The sequence below is a fragment of the Sander lucioperca genome, chromosome 19 (genome assembly GCF_008315115.2).
Source record: "Sander lucioperca isolate FBNREF2018 chromosome 19, SLUC_FBN_1.2, whole genome shotgun sequence".
NCBI lineage: Eukaryota > Metazoa > Chordata > Actinopteri > Perciformes > Percidae > Sander > Sander lucioperca.
The window spans coordinates 11710497-11732915 of record NC_050191.1 but is presented as its reverse complement, the minus strand read 5'-3'; the positions used below and the strand labels follow the sequence as shown (position 1 = coordinate 11732915).

Genomic DNA, 22419 nt, shown 5'->3' with positions numbered 1-22419 from the left:
ACTGACATCTTACTTATTGTACCACTATATGTTCGATAAATGGTACAGACATGGACCCTTGCTCACATTTGTATCCTTTCAACCTAGAAAAAGTACAAATGTGTACCTTATGGATCAACTATGATCCTTTGGGGGTACATCACCAGCAGTTGTACCTCAGAAAACACAAATGGACCTCAACCGTACTTTTATTTCTGACAGTGTAGTCACATGGTCAGTAGGTAAAGAGTCACATAATTGATGTGAACAGGCAGTCACATGACAGACCATATTCAGCAGTAAATCAATCCGCAATAATCAAACACAATATGAAGAAGAAAAAAAATCTATTCATGGAAAAAATGATCAAAGATTTTTTTTTCAAATGCTTCTAAATACTTTTTATATTTTTTCATCAGAAGGGACGGAAAAGGAAATGACCGTAATGATATCTGACGATATAATGAACACTATAAAATAATGTTTTTAAATGCATAGCTACTTGTGAAATATACATCATCCTTTAACTTGAAATAACATTATTCTCTTCCTTGATGCCTCACTGGCTCCGATAGGATGAAAATTCAACCAGAATTGTGATGAAGATTTGACGTTTGAGCTCGGTGAGCAGCCAGTAAAGGGTCCAATGTCACCATTCCCAACACCAGCAGCTGACACCTGCCTTCACTTCCTGAGTCAACCCAACTTCCTCCCTGAAGACCGGTCTTATGCTTTAATGGAAGTCAAAGGTTAAACGCAGGAATCCCCAGAGATCCACACACACGACCCCGTCCAGGAACAGAAGGAAGGAACATGTGTTAATTGACCAAACACATACACATGACCACATAAACACACTGATGAATAAGTTAATGGCGTTGCAGATGAATTGGAATCAGCTACTTGACAAAACATCCAGGAAACCGATTGCCTTGAAAAAGGTAAGTTTATGTTAACTTTATATCTTCTTGTTAGCTTAACTTTAATTTAGTTGTATTTACTTAATTGTGTGAAGTTGTCCAACTTAAGAATGGCAAGTGATTTTAACTTTGTCTTTCTAAGTGTGGTCGAATAATCATTTAAATTCAATAATCACTGGGCTGTATAGAGAAGAATGGGTCCTTGTTAATTTAATTGTTACTCGGTGACACAGCTGTATGGTCTCAGACCAAAATCAACACACACACGCGCACGCACGCATATATTGTGTCTTAGTAACACACGAAATGACCGCTAGATGGCAGCACTTTGCCACAAAAAAAATTAAACACAGCTCTTCAATGTGTGGCTGGTTAGGGTACTCTACAGCTCTAAATAACTTGACACGCAAGAAAAATCACGCAAGAAAAATCTTTTCTGGGATATATATATATATATATATATATAAATTATTATTATTATTATTTTAGCAATAACACATTTTATTTTATTTTAAATTGTAAGCTGTTACTGGGAAGAGCCAGTATGTTCATAAAGCAACACAGGTGTTAATCACATTTCGTTTTAGGGAAATGTGTTTATAGTGCAGCAGCTAGACAGTTGGACCAAGATGCACAGCCTGTGTAATAAAAATAAAATAAAAAAATAAAAATAAAACTAAGCCAAAGTAGTAAAGAAGACTCCTGGGACAGCGTGGAAAAAAACATTTCCAGTAGCTGTTTTCTGGACAAATTTGTCCCGATGTGATCTGTCCTCCCATGAGACAAACTGACCTGTTATAAACCCCAGAGTAAAAATAAGCCTGTGAAATACTAAAAGATAGATAGCTGGATAGATGGATGGATGGATAGATAGATAGATAGATAGATAGAGCCCCAATTAAAGTCTTGTATATTTTTATCTTTTTAACCATCCCTGAAATGTGCTTTAAAAACATTTCATAATGATGTTGTCTTGAATATAATCTCCAGATTTTCATATAAACTGTGTCATGTGTACAGGAGATGAAACATCTCTGCTCTGCACCTTCAGACCTGCTGCTGCTGTTTGGAGTTTCTCGGATGATGAATCGTATTGTTCCACCGCTACGGATTGATTTGGCGGAGATGTGAGGCATTAAAGCTGCAGGGTGAGAATGCTCTGCTCTGCGTCACACTGCTGTGAATATACAGCCTGATGACGGCCCTTAATGCATCACCGTAAACATTTCTTTACGATGTCATGTAAATTCAATACAAATACAAATGCTCATTTTGTAGCTTTTTGCCACATTTGTTTCAACTTAAAGACGTTTTGGAACCTAGTAGGTAGGCCTAAAGAAGTGAACATTATTTCGGTTTCTAAAGCAAAGCAGTTAGCATCAATAATGTAATTCTTTTTTTCTTTTTTTCTTTTTTCCCTTTTCAGATATGCCTATTTATAGTAAGACTATGTGTTGAATGCACAGTCAACTCGTATAAAGTGTCCTTGGGTTTGGTGAAAGACGCTATGTAAATATGTAAGGTGAGTGTTCACATGTGGTGGTTGTATCACTCTAAATAAGAACCAACAGCTGGATGGAGACGGATAACTTTGTTAAGCAACACTTTACTGTTCTTCCCACTTTACCAGCTCCACAACAACAACACTTCCCTGTTTTACTTAATCACATGTAGCTGAACTAACCAATCAGACACTAGCAGAACTTAGACTCCGCATAATATGAGAAAAACCACAGAGGTAGATTCTTAACTACCGATGTAAATAGTTAAACATGTAAATATGCAAGTACTGACTGTTTAAACACACATATGCAAATAGTAAATCGTATATACATTGTAAATACATTTTTAGAAAATTAACTCAAATATATGAATTAACTTGTACATCTTACAAACATAAGTTATTTTTATATTATTAGGCTATTGATATTATTATTATTATTATTATTATTATTATTATTATTATTATTATTATTATTATTATTACAGGCTATCTGCTATATCTTTCCTTGTTAAACGACTGCCAACTCAATCATTGGGACAAAAATCGGAACTATGCTTTAAAAAACGTATCGAGCATAGGCCTATGCGACATAAATGACTATGTTTTTTGGGGGGTTTGCTCATGATGGCAGCTTGCCACCCTGCAGGAGAAGCAGCAGCAGCAGGAGCAGGAGGCCTAATGGTTTGTTATTATGACCTTTTGTGTTTCCATTAGTCTCTCCTGTGCAGTATTTAGCTCGCTGCGCTGCTTACAGTATGTGATTTAACCGTGTGTACATTTGCACACCGGACCTGTAGAGGGCCCTGAACCTGCCGCACAAGAGGCGACTTTAATCTGTTCTAATGTAAACACGTGGTTTTGCTCAAAGGCACCGAGTCACCGTCATATTTAAAAGCTTCCATTAAAGCTTCTCCTTCAGCTTGTTTACAGCACAGGGCAGGCCGAGGTGAGTGTGATTAGTCTACCACTCCAGTGTCCAGCTAATGATGACCACTTAATGTTTTAAACTCTGACTGTGCACAGCAAAGAGGCAAAAGCGCACTACCACAAAAGGAAACACAGGGCAGCCATTCACTTATCTGAATCCGCTGGACTCAGATGAGGTCATCATTCATTCATTCTACCTGCAATAGTGGCCCTTGGTTCTGTCATTTGGATAATCTTACCCAATCTTACCCGTTATTAGCAGAGGTGGAAGAAGTACTCATATCTTTTACTTCAGTAAAAGTAGCAATACCACAGTGTGGAAGTAAATTCATGCATTTCAATTTTTACCAAAGTAAAAGTGCAATTAGCATCAACATTTTACTGTAAGTAGCCTACTCATTTTGCAGACTGGACCATTTCAGAATAATTTAGGCTATATTATATTATTGGATTATAATTATTGATGCATTCATGTACATTTATGTTGCAGCTGGTAAAGGTGGAGCTAATTTTAATTACCGAATATTATATTATTAATAATATATTACCAATAAAATCTTATCTTAATAATACATCAAAATGTAGTTGTTGATTTATATGTTGTACTAGCAATCTAAATTTGCAAAGTAACTTGCAAGTAAAGGTATCAAAGGAATGAAGTGGAGTAGAAGTATAAATAAGCAGAAAATGTAAATACTCAAGTAGCCTACCTACCTCAAAAGTAGCCTATAGCCACTCCAGGAGCGTGAGTGCCACTGAGAGTTTACAGATCATCGCCTGTGTTTCTGTAAGTACACTTTGAGTCTGTGTAACACTTATTTAACGCCTGAGAAACAAGTTTCCAATCAACACCAGTCAACTCCAGATCATTTCACTAAAAAAATCAACACCTATTACAACTTTAAAATTGTAGACCGTTGTGACGAACTCCAAACTGTAAGGATTGGGGGCATTTTGGGTTTTCTTTGTCTTCCTGTGATCAGTTTTTTTTTCAATTTGATGGTGAATGTTTGCTGTTTGATTCTTTCTCTGTCTGCAGCTGCTGCAGTCGCTCAACATGGACATACAGCAACTAAAGCACTGGTGAAATGTAAGTACAGTTGTGATGTCATTTCCATTTTAGGCCACTTTATACTTCTACTCCAGGACTTTTTTTTTTACTCCTTTACATTTATTTGACACCTTTAGTTATTAGTTACTTTTCACCGATTACAATTTTGCATTAAAACCACATATATCTTCAACATTTAACCTTGATAAAACACCTTGAAAATACAATCAATTAAAATTACAATAACTTGTTTAAGATGTAATCAGTGGTTTATCTTTTCAGCTTGTGATCTCTCAGTTGTCAGCAGAGACATTTTACCTTTAAACTCACATGGTTTCTTTTAAATAAGCCCAAAGAGTTGAAATCATCCAACAGTTCACATTAAAAGAGCCAAAAATTAATAGAAATTTTAGCAGAGATTATAGTTTTCTTTCTTTTTCCATTAATCATCTCACTACCCTAACAATTTATTTTGTGACTCTTGACCCCTAGCTTGGGAACCACTGGACTAAACTGTATATACAGTAATTTAAAATTAGCTACCATGTAATCTATATATATATATATATATATATCACTGAGAGTATTTTTATGCAGAATGTGTACTTTTACTTTTGCTACTTTAAGTACATTTTGCTGATAATACTTCTGTACTTTTACCTAAAGATTATCATCATCACAGTTTCACAGTCAGAAAACAAAAGCCAGCCCGTGTGTTTATCTTTCCACTGACTCACAGTTGATTTCATTTTCAAATTATTTAATCACGTTTTTGTTTAATTGTTGATGTTTGCTCCGATCAAAATGAAAACTACATTTGTAACAAATAAAAATTTAAAAAAGGGAAAAAAAATAAGCCAATAACCAGAAGAGAGAACATTTTGTCACTGGGGGGAGCTGCTTGTACATTTACTGCCTTCGCATGCTCATTAATGTTTTATGGATTCTGTTTAACTACCTTCCCAACCTGATGATATGGAAAAAAAGTGAAGTGTTCATTGGCTTGAAACAAGAGATAACTTTGAGTATGTGTACTTTACTTGAGTACTACTATTATATATGGTACTCTGGTACAAATATTGTACTTTTCACTCCACTATATTAGTATACAATTTCACAGCTCTTACTTACTTACTTCGTTACTTTGTATATTAAGATTTAGCCTAATATACTTTTGCACCCTTTACTTTTATTGTCAGAGGTATTGTAATGTATACAGTCTATAACTTTTTTTAAAAGTTGTCTCTCTTCTTACTTTCATTTCTAATTTCATTGTTTAATTCAAATAGCTCTTCGTCTGTTTTATCTGTTCTTATCTCTCTAATCTTACATAGAAACACTTTATTTTAACTTAAACATAAAATGCGATGCATTGTTACAGCTTAAACTAAGAGTATAGACCTATTAGCTCCATCTTGACCAACTACAACAGTAAAATATGTACATGTTAATGTGACAGTGATGTTGATTAGATACTAAAATACACAATAATAAAAGACTCACAGGGGGCATTTTCTGTATAATCAGTACTTGTGTTTTTGATACTAAAAGAATCAAAAACTGTAGTAAACAGTTTTGAATGCAGGACTTTTACTTGTAATGGAGTATTTGTACTTTGTGGTATGGATACTTAGAAGATCTGAATTTGTTCCAACACTGTCCAGAAGATGCTTCATGTGAACAAAGATGAGATAAAGGAATAATTTATAATTTGATTTAAATTTCAGAACACATGAAGACAATCGTGTTTCATTAGATAAATACACAAAGTAGAACAAGACACATCACAGGACGATGGACATTTTACCTCCTAAATGAAAAATCATTTGAGTTCATCTCCTCCAGAGAGAGTTCACTGTTTGAAATAAATTGGATGTATTCAGGATCACATAAACAGGGACAGTCTTGTTTTGACTTTATACACATTTCTCTCTGGAAATGATGGCAGGGTGCCATACAGAAGGCTGTGTACAATGGCTCAGGTCCCATTAAATCTGCGAAAGTTCCTTCCTGAGGCAAACATTGCCAGAAATAGTAATCTTGGCTTGGAGCTGGAGTCTTCCAGAGGGGGAGCAATAATTCTCAGTGTAATAATGGAAATCATTTAATTCTGTCCTGCAGCCTCTGATCCAGCAGCGCTACAGTCCGAGGTGCTCATTCACTCTTCCTCCGCCTGATAAGGCTTCCTGAAAAACACACAGCGAGCAATCAGGCGACAACAATGGGCTCCGTCAGACGCTTTAAACTTCAGGTAGTCGGCGGTGCACAGCAGCACAGCTTTGTTTTCATCCGCAGTGAGCATCATAAAAGCTTTGACTTTTTGTTTTCATGCTGTTTGTTTCAACTGCACTGCAGAGTGTATGGTCTGTTCCATGATGGCTATAAAGTAGAGCTTCTGGTTAAACCATTCATGTTTAAGCTGAATAAGGAATTGTTAGTCATTTGTACAATGGAGTTAGTTATGAATAGTAAATGATAATCACAACTTTTTCACAACAAATATGTTTTGGTTTTTATTAAACACTAGAGTTTAAGAAATTGCTGGGAAAAGATCCTTTGTTCAAGTAAAAGTACATAACAACAATGTAAAAAAACATTGGAACTGGACTTCTCTTTAATCTTTAATCTCTAATTTTACCTCTTTGAGCCTATTTAAATTCTAAAACTTTAGCAGTGATATTTAGAAATGGTTTTAACTTTAATTTATATATATATATATATATATATATATATATATATATATATATATATATATATATATATATATATATATATATGAGTAAATGTACTTTCTACTTGACTTGCAGTGCATGATTGTGTTTGTCTATTAAGGGATGATAATGACGAAAATCTTGAGACTATGAGGTGACTAAAAATGGATTTAGTGGACAACAGGACAATATTCTGTTTCCAAACTACTTCAGAAGAAAAACAATCAGACTTTTTTTTTAGGATTTTACAACTGTGTGTCTTCTTTTTTAACACAACAGTTTCAAGTCTGGAGTACTTACAGTCCCTTAACCAGACACAGGAGTCGCTGGCAGTGGCATTGATCCCACCTGCCGTCATTTATACAGCTCCACAGAGGACTGGCTAGGAAAAGGGAAATAGAGGTGAATAATAGTAACCAGCAGGGCTCTGGCTGAAAAAGTCATATTTCAGTTGTTACAGGTGATTTGTGGATCAAATGCATGCTTTTTTTTTTTTTTTTTGGAATATTCAATTTTCAGACCTGAACTTCTACAATTCTACATGGATATGAAGCCAGAAGCAATGTCAGGTTTATTCTTACGTGCATTACAAAAACTATACACTTTGTGCTGCAGGTTAATGTTTATGCCCCGGCTCTCTCCTCTTAAGAGCATACATAAAAATCACGTGATGGGTGCATTAAAACGTATAACTGCTTGAAACGATGTAATCAGACTGCAGGATTACTGCACGGCTTCTTCACGGCACAAACTGTCTCTGTGGTAGATACATTGTGATGTTTTCATGAGCACAATTACCTTCTGCATCCTCCGTATGTCTGCAGTCCTCACTGTGCCCTAAAAAAGAAATCATCTGTCCAAACTGAAACACTTTTTTGTGTGTAATTATTATTCTGCATTTTCATTTGAATGTAGATGATAATATAAGCAGATGAGATGCGCCCTTTACAGAAAGAAACAGTACATTTGCTTAATTTTTGTCAGGACAAAGTGTGTTATAACATGTGGAGTGGCTCATGAAACATCACACAAATCCATATGTTATAATGTTTAAATCCTCTCGGTGTGTGTGCATGTTCAAAAGGAAACCCTTCTATTTCTTCAGGGACTTCTAAATCAGGCAGACACTAAAGGGCACAAACATGTGCAGGAATTGATACACGTGCTCCTCTGTCTTTAAAATCTTTCTAAAGAATTTAGTTCTCAGTGCCCCAAGTGCGGTGTGGCATGCATTTCTTTCTTATACGGTAAATCACAATTTCCACAATTTATTCAAAACAAATACACACCAATTAAATTTCCATAACAGCAACAAAACATATTTGTCTTCATGATTGCAAAACGCAAATGCTCTCCTGAACTATGGATTTATATCATACAGTACTGTAGCTGAAAAAACCTAAACGTGAGACTAAAATGAACCCCGACTTGTCAGCCCTGTTAAGCAGCGGCGGTCTGTAAAAGCCTGATTTACAGTCTATGGTAAAGGCTGATCTGAGGCCTGTGCTTTTTAATGTTTCCCACTGAAAAGCTCATCAGCACCTGAAATAACTCGAGGCGTGCTGCGTCTGCTACATCCTCTTCCCTGGATTGTTTTGACTGCATGATGAAGGGCAAACGTTAAATCTCTATTTCTAATTTTAACCCGGAAAAGTGTCACTCGAAAACAGCATGATAGGAGGCAGTCAGGGTCATCGGCGCTTCCGCCCGCATGAATCAAGACTAAATGAATGCGGGCTTCAGAAGCCATTGTTTCTACACATGCGAGAGAAACATGCGATCGGAGAGTCTGTGGGAGGGGTGGGGGGGGGGACAGTATCAAGGCAGGACAGTAGGAGAGGGGGAGAAAGCGCGAGAGAGTTCATTTTTTATTGACAGTTAGAAATGTATTCAAAGTATATTAACTTAAACGTACAAACATGATAATAAAAGTTATTATTGCACATATTTTAAATACGTTGTTTCAGGTCAGTTAAGATAGATTCGTTCAAGTTAAAGCAGCAGGAAAGATTATAATTTGCATTTCTACTATTTAAATTCTAAAAAGGTTATTGCCAGGACCCAACGTGTAAATCTAGTGGGGCCTCGCGGATGAAGTATCGCCTCTGAAGTTAATTGTGTTTTGGTTTTAGAAGGGAATCGGTTTCCTCTGTTTATTATGAGCATGGGGACGGATTTGCGTCACCGTGCAACTTGCAGGTCGAGATAAAGTTGCACAAATATTGAAAAAGGGAAGTTCTAACAGTCATTATAAAAGTCCCCCCCTCTGCTCCGGAAGAAATAAGGATTTGTGCTGTATCCTAAAATACTAAAACAGGTTCTATTTTGGGGGCAAATGTAGCAGGAATATCCGCTCATTTAACACGAATCACAGCCCATCAAAAACAGGATGAGTGGAGCTAATAGAGCCTCCTGGGCTCGCGGGGTCATTTGATTACACGTCCATTTTGTACAGTTAATTAAATGATTAGATATACATATTTTACTATTTCATACAATACAACCGAGTGGCATATTTATCGATTAGCTCTTTTCATTTTTTGCAGGGTAATATAAGTATTTAGTGTTGAAAAGTGCCTTTTTGGAAAATATGTGTAGTGTACTGAGAGTTAAAGGGTATAATGTTTTTGTGTGCGGTGATGGGTGTGGGTTCTCTTTAAGTGATCAATCCATCATCTCAGGATTAAAATGTATGTGTGTGTGTGTGTGTGTTGTGTGTGTGTGTGTGTGTGTGTGTGTGTGTGTGTGTGTGTGTGTGTGTGTGTGTGTGTGTGTGTGTGTGTGTGTGTGTGTGTGTGCGCGCGCGCGTGCGTGGTGTTGTGTTGGCTACACATCATCCTCATTTGTAAGGGCGTGATGTGAGCGAATGCAAAACAGCCATTGGCTCAGAAAGCAACCAATCAGTGTCAACGGAGAAACTTCAGAGAGGAACTGTAGGGTTTGGATTTCAGAGTTGGGAGAGCGATTTTGGCACTGACACAAAGAGGACGGTCATCTATCCCCCTAAAACGCCATCCCTGCTTTTTTACATGCCTGTCCGTTTATACCCTCTTCTGAGAAACAATAAGACTCATTAGAGGCTGCGGGATGTACACGGCCGGGCTGAACCCGTTTTACGCGTCAAATTTTAGCCTCTGGTCTGCGTACTGCGCGGGGGGCTTCGCTGTGGATACGATGAAGAAACCCTCGTTTTGCATCGCAGACATTTTGCAGGCTGGAGATGGAGAGAACATCCCGGGATCGTCGGCCGTCATGTTGCATATGGGACACCACCACCGCGCGCAGCACGGGCACTCCGGCAGCTCGCCGCTGCGCCCTTCTCCCGTCGCGCCCGAGCCATCGGTGTACGGCGCGAGGGTGAGTCCGACGTCTCCTTACCACAGACACGGACTACAGCTAACATCAGTCAGAACTGCATTTAACTCCCAACAAGCTCCCCCGCCTTCAAGCAAAGACCTCAAATTCGGAATTGATCGGATATTGTCGACAGACTTTGATCCAAAAGGCAAAGAAAAGTCGTCATTAAAAGGTAAGAATCAAGATTTTATTACACGCTGAATTTTCCAACAGTTTTGTGGTGTTTATAGAGAAGTTTCCTGTCATGTCAGCCAAGGAAAACAATACATAGGGAGGGATGTGTTTTATGGCCATTTCTTTTAATGATATCATTAACAAGACCGTCCAAACTTTAGAAACTGAAAGCAACAAACTAGAAGCAGCTAATGTAAATTACCAGTTTATAACACTGTCAGGCTTGTTCTCAGAGTAGTAAGAGCCCAAATAAGCTCATATCATGCACTTTAAGAAGTGAGCCATGTGGGGAAATCCTCTGCTCTGTTGCCCCCTAACCAGAGAGGTCAGAGGTCAGGATCAGCTACAAACAGCTGGAAGTTTGCTCAAAGACACTTTAGCAGTCACACTTGAACTCTGAATTTGTTTGATGGTCTCTCTAAATACTAGACCATCTTGCCCCCCAGGTTGCCAGTGTGACTCTTTGTTTCCTGACTGAAGCCCATCATCTCTCGCTTTGTAACAGATCTCACATCCATCGTTAGCTCGAACCGTCAGTCAGGGATCCACATCCCCATTCAGCCTCCGGCCAGCCAGTACTTCTCCTGCATAGACCCCGGGATGAACGACGCGTCCTCCATGATGAATTCACTAGGCAGCAGCAGCAGCAGGCATTCAGGCCAGCATCAGTTTCAGGACACCTTCCCAGGTAGTCACCACATGTAGGACACGTAACAGACAGGAAACTGGCCCGTCCAGCTCTCTGTTTGGAGGTGTGAGACACCTGCAGTGAATGTTCTTCTGGTTTCTGTTCTCTGTTTTATTTTAATCTCACGTCCTCCTCCATGTCTTTTAGGTCCGTATGCTGTCCTCACTAAAGACACCATGCCACAGACGTACAAGAGGAAAAGGTCGTGGTCGAGGGCAGTGTTTTCAAACCTGCAGAGGAAAGGACTTGAGAAGAGATTTGAAATACAGAAATATGTCACCAAGCCGGACAGAAAACAGCTGGCTGCGATGCTCGGGCTGACAGACGCTCAGGTAAGAAGCATGTTGACTAAAAGGTCTTATTTTAGGATGACATCTTGCAAGAATGGTCAATTATTTTTGGCACAAACCACATCAACAAAAAAAGTTTTAAGAAACAGCTAAAGAGATTATTATTGAAGGCAGGCCTTCAAATTAAATAAGCAAGGTAGGTTTCTTTTCCATTTGTTAGCAGTTCAGATGATCAAATAAACTGAGATTAAAATGTATTTATTTTACCTGTCAAGCCATTAAAATGGTTATATGTTAATGTTTCGTAGGCTTGGTTTTTGATGTCATTTTATTGTTGGATACCATGATGATGATGATGATGATGTAGTTATATTATTTACTGTATAATTTGACAATTTGATATATTTTCTTTGAATATGGACCCCAGAAAGAAGATCCAAATAAACAATGAAACAATAAGACCACAGGGCCGTAGTCAGGATGTTAGAAATATTGAGGTCATGAGCTCTATTTTGTTTCCTATTGTTTTGGCTTTGTCATATTTAATAATTAATTTTTTTATAAATTCTATTTTTTTTATTTATTCTTAATTCCTTACATGGTTTAATGCTGCCGTCTTCACTCTTTCAGCTTATAAAAAATACTTGAAACAGCCACATGATACTAAGACTACAAATTTCCCAAACAACAATGCTCCCAATGTCCTCACTGGTAGCTATGGCCCTGACAAACCAATGAAATGATATCACATTAAAATGTGTGCTTCCATATTTGAGGGGAGAGTTGCAGTCACATTCTTGAAGTCTAAAATATCACACATAAGCCTAAAGTATTCAAAAAGGTTTATCTGCAACTTGTATTCCTTACACAGATTCAAGGACAAGAACTTGATATTTAAGTGTATGAATTAATTAACAAAAGACCCAAAGAGCTCCAGATGTTTAATTGAAGTTGGCAATGCAGCATCATAGCCGATGCAACCGGATTGGCTGAGAGACGTGCCAGTGAAATGTCACCATATCTTGAGCAACACTTGTTTACATTTCATCACACTGTACTAAAGTCACATCCACTTAATCTCACCCAGCAACATATCAACATGAATGAAAACTCACACAGATTATCTCATTTTATTACTATTTCTATATAATATTACATTAGAATTTTTTTTCTTTTATTATTATGGTAACAACATTTTTCCTGTCTTCTAATGTTTAATAATTTTTGCACTGTTAAATTTTGTATGCTGCTGTCTTTGCCACTTCTCCTTTGCATCAGAGGTCTCACACATCGATGAGACTTACCTGGTTAAATAAAGGTTCAGTTGAATCTTCCTGGGCACTGATTAGCTTTTAGCCTTGGAATATGTGTGTGAAGTAGCTATAATGAGTGCATCTATTCTCAAGGTAAAGAGTAAGAGAAAAACTTTTTTGGAGGCATTATATCCAAAAATATTTCAAAAGAGTGTGACATAGATCTAAAGTGCCAACATTCCTATATGTTATTCATAAGCCTCTGCTTATTTTTTTTACCTGGAAAAGAAAATGTAAGAATATTAAATACATGGACATGCAAACAGGCTGCAGTTGTAGGCCTACTGAATTATACACATGATACAGTCTGATTTAACAGTGCCTGTGTGTTTTCAGGTGAAGGTGTGGTTCCAGAACAGACGCATGAAGTGGAGACACTCCAAAGAGGCCCAGGCTCAGAAGGACAAGGACAAGGAGCAGGCGGACAAGAGTGCGTCTGAGTCCGGCAGCAGGGAGCCTAAAGAGCCGGCTGAGGAGTCAGAGTGTGAGAGCGAGGGACGGAGCGAGTGTGAATCCGACGACGCTCCGGAGGAAAACTCTGACGGACTTTTGGACATTTCTGAGCAAACAAACCAAACCAGCGTGATCATGAGCGGGAGCGGGCCGGCGAGCAGCACGGAGGCAGCGGCCACAGTCACAGACACGGAGGCCTCTCAGATACTGAAATGAAGGCTTTAGTCTATGAACAATGAGTTTTATTTTATTTTTTTGACAGAAGAACGACAGTGATGTTAAAACGCAAGTGGAGTGTCAATTCAATGCTACTATAAGGTGTCTGCGGCCTAAAGCCAGGGCTGTATCGGTCTAATTCCTGGGAACAAGTGGAGCAACATTGTTCACATGACACATTATTTTAGCCCAGACAAGCAACATAGCCCAAAATCATTTGTTGATTTTATTAGATTTTGTCTCGTTTTTTCGGCTCTCTTTAAAGCTCTAATGATAAAAAAAAAAAACAAGGCTTTTTTTAAATTTAACTTACGGCCACCTCCAGTGTCTCCTTACTGTCGTTTTCCTCTCAAGAGCTTTCGTGTGCATCATGTTTTCCTCATCTGAAGGAAATAATGCGGTTGTGAATTTTATTTTTAGGTTATGAACCACTCGTTTCACGTGATCAATGAAATCTCAGAGCATCACAGCAGTGTTCATGTATATGTTTTGTTTTGATATATAGTTGTGCTATTTCGTTAATAATAATTTGCACTGAAAATATTGTAAATAAAATGTTTCATACTTTGAAAATCGGATCACGATGCATTTTTATTATTATTAAGTCTGTTAGTAATATTATTATTATAATTAATATCAGGCCTATTCTTTAATTGTAGGAATTTGTTATGTTGTTATGTTATTTGCTCATTAGGAGTCAGTCATTTTTTTGTTGTAAACTGACTCAGTTTAATTTTGGTGTCAACATATATAGGCTACAGCCTATATATATGTTTATATATATATATAATGTTTAGAGTAGGGAAAAAAAACAAATCAAGAGAAGTTGCATGCACAAAAATATGCAACAAAACAAATACAATAAAAATAAATAATATATAATTTGCATAATAAATACTTAGGCCTATGAGTCACATCATTTGCATACAGGACTGGTGTGCAGCCAACTGATATTTACTTTTGTTGAATATTATTAAAAAGAAAATGTTTTTATTATAATAAATGTAATTAATTAAAATTGAAATGAGGAAAACTGAGCATGATTTTTTTTCCTTCAGTTAACGTACAAACAGTCTAAAAGGTTGAGAGGACCATCTCAGACCTCCATTATAAATGTATACATCTTCTCCTTTAAGAACATAAATGCAACTCAACTAAATTCCTCCTGAGGAGGTTGCTGCTTCGGCAGCGCAGAAAGCGAGAGGAGAAGAAGAAGAAGAGAGTAATTTATAGTTTGTATACATTTACTGGCTCCAGATAGCAGCAACAACCCGGATGAGTATATTTTATGTAACCAGACACAGATACAATCAACATCTCCTCCATTTATAGTGCTGCTAATCTCCCTCTGCAGACCAGAGTCCACTTCAGATCTGCACCTTGTTAATATGACTAACAACAAAAGACTAACGTGAGAGGACAGAGTTGTGTTGAAATGTAATTTCCCAATCAGCCTTATCATGATGGTCAACTGCTCGAGATTTATAAGATAGAAGGGACCCACATTATTGCTGCAGTACACATCCAAATTGTGCACATGTGCAGCACAATCAAACCTGTTTAAGGATGTTTAATGACATGATGTCATGACACACTCCCTACCTTTACATGTCTATTAAGTCTACCTGCGTCTGTCAGAGTAATTATATTTTATAAGAGCCCTATAAATCTGGAATAACTCATGATGGCTCTGTATTGTCATTCCTCAAACTATACCGGAGTTTTGAGCAAACTAACTAACCTTCAGTGTCTTTAAAAAAGATCAATATTCCTATGTAGACATCATAATCGTCATATATGCCTAATGCATAAGTATTTTGCTGCAAAAAAACATGATTTATCCAGAAAAAAATCCTACTGAATAAGTGTTTTCTAAACCCAGCTGCAGTCCAGTGGCAACATACATATTGTGTAAGATAAGAGGGTTGTGTGCATGTATCTAAGAGCTCCAATGACTCCTGCTGAATATTATATATCATTTACAGGTTAATCTGTCACAATCTGCCTCGGCTATCAAGAGGCCTGTTGATGGAAAAATAAGTTTAATCAGGTTTACATCAAATAAACAACCATCACAATGTATCCTAAACACCAGTGGTGGAAGAAGTACAACAACTACAATTAATAGTCCTGCATTCAAATGTTTATTTAAGTAAATTAAAGTATGAAAAGTCCTCATTATGCAGAGCTGGTTCTGTCAGCAGGGCCGTAGCCAGGATGTTAGAATTACCAACGTCATAAGTTATTTAAGTAATTTCATGTAATTTAGTTGTAGTTTTAGTACTATTCAAGTATATTTACTTTACATTTTAAATGCTATAATTCTTTTTCAAAGACTTCTCCGCATTGCTTGGCATAAATTGATTAGACTTTATCTATTGGCCCAAAAGTAGTCGAATTTGAGTCAACAAATATTGGAATCAAAATACCAACCATGTTTTAATTATATCATATAAACTCCACACAGGGACACCCAAACACCCACATTCCTAGAAAAATACTAACAACATGACCTGTGTCATCAATGGTTACGGCTCTGCTTGTCAGTGTTGAGCAGTGGTAGAAAGTAACTAAGTATATTTACTCAAGTACAGTACTTAAGTACAATTTTGAGGTACGTGTACTTTACTCCTTTTCATGCTATACTTCTGCTTCATTATATTTCAGAAGAGAATGTTCTTACTTTTACTCCACTGCATTTATTTGATAGCTTTGCGTTACTTTGCATATTCAGATTATTAATATAAAATATGAAATCAACTAAGAAATTGTGATGCATTATCATAGATTTAGATATCCAGCAGTATATAAAGTCAATAAAAATTAGCTCCACCTTTACCAGCTGCAACATTAGTGATGCTTACACATACATACATCATACAATGTAACGTTCTGCATAATGAGTACTTTTACAAGTATGCAGAGCATTTACTTATGTAAAAGTAGCAATACCACACTATGGAAATACTCTAGTATCTCATACAGTACTTGAGTAAATGTACTTTCCATCACTGCTAAACATTATCCAGCTATGAATTATGTCATTTATTATGTTAACACCTCTGCTAAACAATGTGAAAGAGCAAAAACTTGATATAAAGTACAGTGTGATGATGAATAAAACCCTGTTCTTTTTCTTATAGTATTATATCTCAGTCAGGGAACTCCAAACCCTCTGGTATTTGTTGGCATGTTAGCAGCAACATCATAATGAGTGACCCAAAAACCCCGACCATCACAAACTCTCTCTACTATGGGGTCCACTTTCCTCTCCTCCGGAAAGAGGACTGACCCCCAGAGAGCTGAAGTTTTTCCGTTTCAGCTTAGCATCTTGAATTTTACTTTTCATTTTCCCCTCTCCTGTCCGGACAGTATTACCTGCTGCTGCCTTTTGGAGATATTTTACCCCCAAACTCCAGCACAGTCTTCTCATAAACTAGCTCGTGACAGTTATGAAGTGAATGGCACTTGTCTTAATCTTCCTTTTTAAATTATGCTTGATGAAAAGTTGTCAGAGTTATGCTAGCCAGTTTCCATGGAAGGCAGTAAAAAGCCCCGGGCACTTTATCAACCCAATATTAACTGTTAAACGCTCACATATTAAATATCTGGGTGGGTTGAGTCTCAAATTCTGCTCGAATAGCTATAAATTACATTAGTATTTGCAAATGTACAATAACAATAACAATCCAAACGCTTAACATAATACTGAGAGGCCTTGATTTGTGAACTGTCCTAAGAACTTTTATGAGCAGGATAGGAGAAAGTCCATCTGGCCTGTATTTAATGTCAGCCTTTCCCCCTCCATTAAAAGCTGTCCTATATGTCCCTCTTGGCAACCCAGGACAGGGCAACCCATAAAACAAACCAGCCTTGCAGATTTCGCCAATATTTAACGCTTTGAATAAGTAACTGTGTAAAACAAATTACCTCTGTGAGAGCAGAGAAGGGGGTTTCTGTCTGCAGTGGTTGAGGGATTAACGTGACTAAAAGCTGTGACGTCTCCGGTGCTTTGAGGCATTATCTGTGAAGTTGTTTGATTGGCTGATGGAGATTTCTCCACCGTTGGCGTAATGCATCAGTGGAAAGGCCTTAAAGTCTGTGGCCCCTGCTGGAGGAAAGGGGGGGGGGGGGTAACAAAGCTTCAACATAACTTAACAAGTGCTTGTAAAACTGCAGCTGATAAACGCAGCGTGCAAAAAGATGGAAGCTTAGTTTGGTAATTCTGCTACTTCCTCATTTCGGAGATGATGACCATGATAATGTCAGTAATTGTCATGATGATAATGATCATGTGAACATTTCAAAAATATTATTGTGAATTCACTTTCATGCAGTGGAAGTGCAGATAAAGTGCTGAGATCCTTTACTTAAAGGGCAACACCACCTAAATTAAGAATTCTAATATGTTATGATGGCAGAGGAAAGTTTAATTAATATTTCTAAACATGAGTAGCTAGTCTACTCTGTGTCTTTAGCTGCAGACTGTTGTACAGTAGGCCCACGTCCCAGTGTTGGAATCCTTTCGAGTAAAATACAGCCACACTTTACACCGTTTAGCTGTCAGCATTTTAACCATACTAAAGCCAGCTACTAGCTATATTTTTGGACTGTCTTAGACTATAGCAATAACATATATGAATTTTGAAAATGGGCGTAGTTTCCCTTTAAAGATGCAACATGTAATATATTTACTGTATTTAATTAAAAAAAATGACCACAATGTGTCATCAGATATTAAGGAAACATGCTAAGTTGAAATACTATGTTTTCTAACAACAATGCTAAAGCCAGTATTTTATCCTTTTGAAATTTCCGTTTCGTGACGGAATGTCTGTGTTTTGGCCTGTGTGTTTGTATCAACTGCCTATTTTGACAGCTGAGCTGGTTTGCCAGATATACCTGTAAAAACACAAACCCAGTGCTACAGCTGTAGTATAGCCACGTAAGCAGCAAACAAACTAACGGGATCAACAGAGATAGATTCATTCTACCTGCCCTAAAAATAAAAAGCTTGCCATCTTTCTAAACGGTTGCATAACCAGAGACGAGGACGATGTTGGACAGTAAGATGATTAAACTGGCTTGCAACCATAATGTGTAATGTACTGACTGTACAGTGTATAGACAAGCTGTATAACGGGTCTGGAAGTAGTAGTTCTGACAATCTCCCCCCTGCCGAAATTGTTCTGTTCAGTGGACGTAGCCGACATACAGTGACTGTGCCCTGAGTACAGACGACCATGAGGTCCGGGTCTTTTTAGCGGCTGTTGTAGTGACGTTAAGCCCAGAAAAGGTGGCTGTCAGTTGCGCACAAAGTTCCGCAAGGTCCTGGTCTTTTTAGCAGCTGTATTTGTTACGGTTAGTCAATAAAAGGTCACTGTCAGCCGTGTACAGAGCTCCACGAGAGCACAGGCTTTTATTACCGTCACCATAGCAGCATCTAGCAACTCCGCTGCGCTGTGGAGTAATGTCTGGCTGCTGGAAATGTGAGACTAGCATCAAGCTAACATTGACATTGTGTGACTTAGCGTTCTCAACACCTGGCAACTCCCGTGAACTTCGAGGCTGGGGAAGAGAGGCCGGGGGAGACGACTCTTTTCAGTATTTTGAATTTGGACTGCAGTAACCATTTTAAACGCTTGCTGTCAGTATTACATATTGGACCTTTAACTAAAAGTAGCAATACTACCGGGAAAAAATACTCCATTACAAGTAAAAGTCCTGCATTTCAAATCTTACTTAAAGGTCCAATATGTAATACTGACAGAAGTGGGGAAACAATTTCAGCAGGGGGGAGATTGTCGGTACTACTGCTTCCAGACAGTTGTACAGCTTGTCTATACACTGTACAGTTCAGTACATTACACATTATGGTTGCATGCCAGTTTGTAAGAAAGTGGGAATCACTTTACTGTCCAACATAACGTGAAGCTGGCACTGGTAACGTTAGCCACAATAACGTTAGCTACATACATTTAAAAGTGACCTGTAAAGAAAATTGTGTCCCAATCCAACAATTCAGGCTACGGGGTGTTTTGCCAAAGTTACATTGCATGATTCCATTATGAGGAAGTCAAATTTGTGGTTTCTGGCAAATGTCATGGATCCTACGATAGCAGTTAGCATGTATTAGCATGGCGGCGTTAGCACCAGTCAGGAACACTTCACCGACTAAGTAACGTTACTCTATATAATTTCATGCGAGTGCATGAATGTTGAAATGACTGAAAATGTCTATCCCTATGTTAGTCGTGATATAAATGAATGAAGCTCAACGCTTACCTGTTTAGGAGGAAATTAATCAACTCTATGTCCTTTTGGGCTCTAAGCTGGCTCCATATTTTAAAGCATCTCCAATATTTAGCTGTGTTTTACCTCGTCTCTGGTTATGCAACCGTTTAGAAAGATGGCAAGCTTTTTTATTTTTAGGATGGGTAGAATGAATCCATCTCCGTTGATCCCGTTCATTGGTTTGCTGCTTCCATGGCTGTACTACAGCTGTAGCACCCTGGGTTTGCGGTTTTACAGGTAGGCCTCTATCTGGCAACCCGGCACAGCTGTCAAAATGGGCAGTTGATAACAACACACAGGCCAAAACGCAAATAGAAATTCCATCATGGAACAGAAATTTCAAAAGGAGAAAATACTGGCTTTAGCATTATTGTTAGAAAACATAATATTTCAACTTAGCATGTTTCCTTAACAGTGATGGGAATAACGCCGTTAGTAACGCCGTTACTTATAACTCCGTTACTAACGGCGTTAGTAATCTAATTGATTACTCTTCCCATCTTAATAACGCTGTTACCGTTACTGCCAAAAAATGCGGCATGTTACTATATTTGAAGCTGTTTTTTTCATCAGACCAACAAGATCTCTGTCTGAGCCGAGAGGCAAAGACTTTTTTTTACTGTTCTTCCTTGGTTAGTGAGCAGTGCACAACGCAAGCGCATAAATGCTGACGATTGGCTGAGGTTGAGTAAAATGTCATGGTTAGCCAATCAAAGGTAGAGTTGGGCGGGTGTATGCATGCATAGTCAGACACACAACGAACATAGACAGTATATAAGAATGGACCAACAGATCCCATTGCTCTGGACGGAGGCCAGTGAAGGATATTAGAAGCACTTTTCCGGTGAACGCTGAGCATTACTGCGCAGCCTCCAACTGAGAGAGACGACGTAAATATGACGTGAGCAACCTGTCTGAAAGTTGGAAGTCTTCTGGTAGCTGTGCCAAGAGAAATCTCAATCATTCCGATTCTTGCAGAGACGGAGAGCGTAGGTATATGTAAGGAGATAACATGGACACAGGCTAATTATTGCTAACTAAAATGCTAGTTAACATTAGTAATTAAACTTAAACAGCTAAAGTAAGTCGAAACTGCCTGCAAACTTCTCCTGTACTATACGGTAATTCCTCTACTATGCGACAAGTCGCGTGGTTATGACACAATCGTTAGCCTATTTTTACAAAAACGTCTGCTACGGAGCCATAACGTGAGGTACAAGGTAATGGAGCCTTTTATACATTGTCGTGTTTCTTTAGAAATAAACAATGGACAAATAGAGTCTTTAAACGCTTCAGATGTAAAGTTATTCGCTGTCAAAGTGACGTCAAAATGAATGGCAGTCGGGTGATCGTTTTGTAGCATCAAAATGGCGCCATAGGAGGTTCGAGCGCTGAAGCGAAGCTTACCCCCTTGACAACGAATAACACAAGTGAGTCAGTCAATGAGAGAGAGGCAGGTATGGCATTATGAAATCAAGGAGAGGGTTAACTTTTCCTGCTACAGATTTTCCACCGTGGTCAGAAAGAACAGGGGAGACACTTTGTTTCTCTCACTATGACTCTAGAGTCACTACTCACTCGAAAGCTAATCGCCGTCACTCTCACTTCTCCCTCATTCTATCACCTACTCCCCACACACTCACACACACACACACACACACACACACACACATACACACACACGGCTCGACGCACACACCAGCACACAAGTATAAAGATCAGGCCACTTATGTTATTTGCACTACAAAGAGTGTATATATTTGTTATTTATTTTTGGTATAGTGCTTAACAAGTATAATTTAATTTTGCCCAATTGTGGCCTGTTGAGGTGTTGCGTTATTTGTATCGATCCACTATAGAAACATAATATCTACATACATGGCATTTGATTGGAGGTTAGTCTCACTTTGTCCCACAGCAACATTAAAATAGTTTAGATTTGTGTACATTGTTTCTGTTAATAATGTATTGTATTAAGTGTCCATTTCATTATAATGTTCTGATTTATAATAAATAATTGAACACGCACATGTATTTTAAGTTCCAATAAAGAGGGGTAGGTGGAGGTGGGGTGACATTTGAGCATTTAAAAATTTACTTCAGAAAGTAACGCAATAGTTACTTTCTGAAGTAACTAGTTACTTTCATAATTTGTAACTGAATAACTAATTTAGTTACTTTTTGGAAGAAGTAACTAGTAACTGTAACTAATTACTTTTTAAAAGTAACTTGCCCAACACTGTTCCTTAATATCTGATGACATTAAATACAGTAAACATATTACATATTGCACCTTTAAGTAAAAGTACAGAAGTATAGTCAGCAAAATGTTCTCAAAATTACACATGCATCAGTACATTTCCCTCTGGAATGTAATGGAGTAAAAAGTAGCGGAGAATAGAAATACTCAAGTAAAGTACTTAACAGTGAAATGGGTAATAAAGCCTACTTGAGTAAATTTTTTTAGTTATGTTCCACAGTTTTTATACATGTCTAAATCACGCCCTAGTTTTATTTGCCAACAATTGTTAATCTCTCAGAC

General features: G+C 37.8%; 1 protein-coding gene and 1 long non-coding RNA gene across 3 annotated transcripts; both read left to right on the top strand.

Moving 5' to 3' along the window:
• The first annotated feature begins 4368 nt into the window (after positions 1-4368).
• Positions 4369-19718, top strand: LOC116066478. The gene is made up of 3 exons (XR_004108960.1): positions 4369-4420; positions 6503-6825; positions 19706-19718. It is a non-coding gene; the product is annotated as an uncharacterized LOC116066478 (long non-coding RNA).
• On the top strand, positions 9956-14161 carry hlx1 (H2.0-like homeo box 1 (Drosophila)). Of its 2 annotated transcripts, XM_031322553.2 has the most exons (4): positions 9960-10621; positions 11129-11311; positions 11459-11643; positions 13251-14161. In XM_031322553.2, exons 1-4 carry the CDS (start codon positions 10180-10182, stop codon positions 13581-13583), a joined length of 1143 nt encoding a protein of 380 aa, XP_031178413.2. In that variant the 5' UTR covers positions 9960-10179; the 3' UTR covers positions 13584-14161. The 2 variants fall into 2 exon arrangements, with proteins under 2 accessions (XP_031178414.2, XP_031178413.2); XM_031322554.2 differs by lacking the exon at positions 11129-11311 and having other exon boundaries at positions 9956-10621.
• Positions 19719-22419: the final 2701 nt, after the last annotated feature.

Excerpts from the sequence above, each read along its gene's own strand:
- hlx1 (XM_031322553.2), top strand. The coding sequence starts at position 10,180 with ATGTACACGGCCGGGCTGAACCCGTTTTACGCGTCAAATTTTAGCCTC. Across the intron at positions 10,622-11,128 it reads AGAAAAGTCGTCATTAAAAG|ATCTCACATCCATCGTTAGC; the intron begins GTAAGAATCAAG and ends GCTTTGTAACAG. Across the intron at positions 11,312-11,458 it reads GTTTCAGGACACCTTCCCAG|GTCCGTATGCTGTCCTCACT; the intron begins GTAGTCACCACA and ends CATGTCTTTTAG.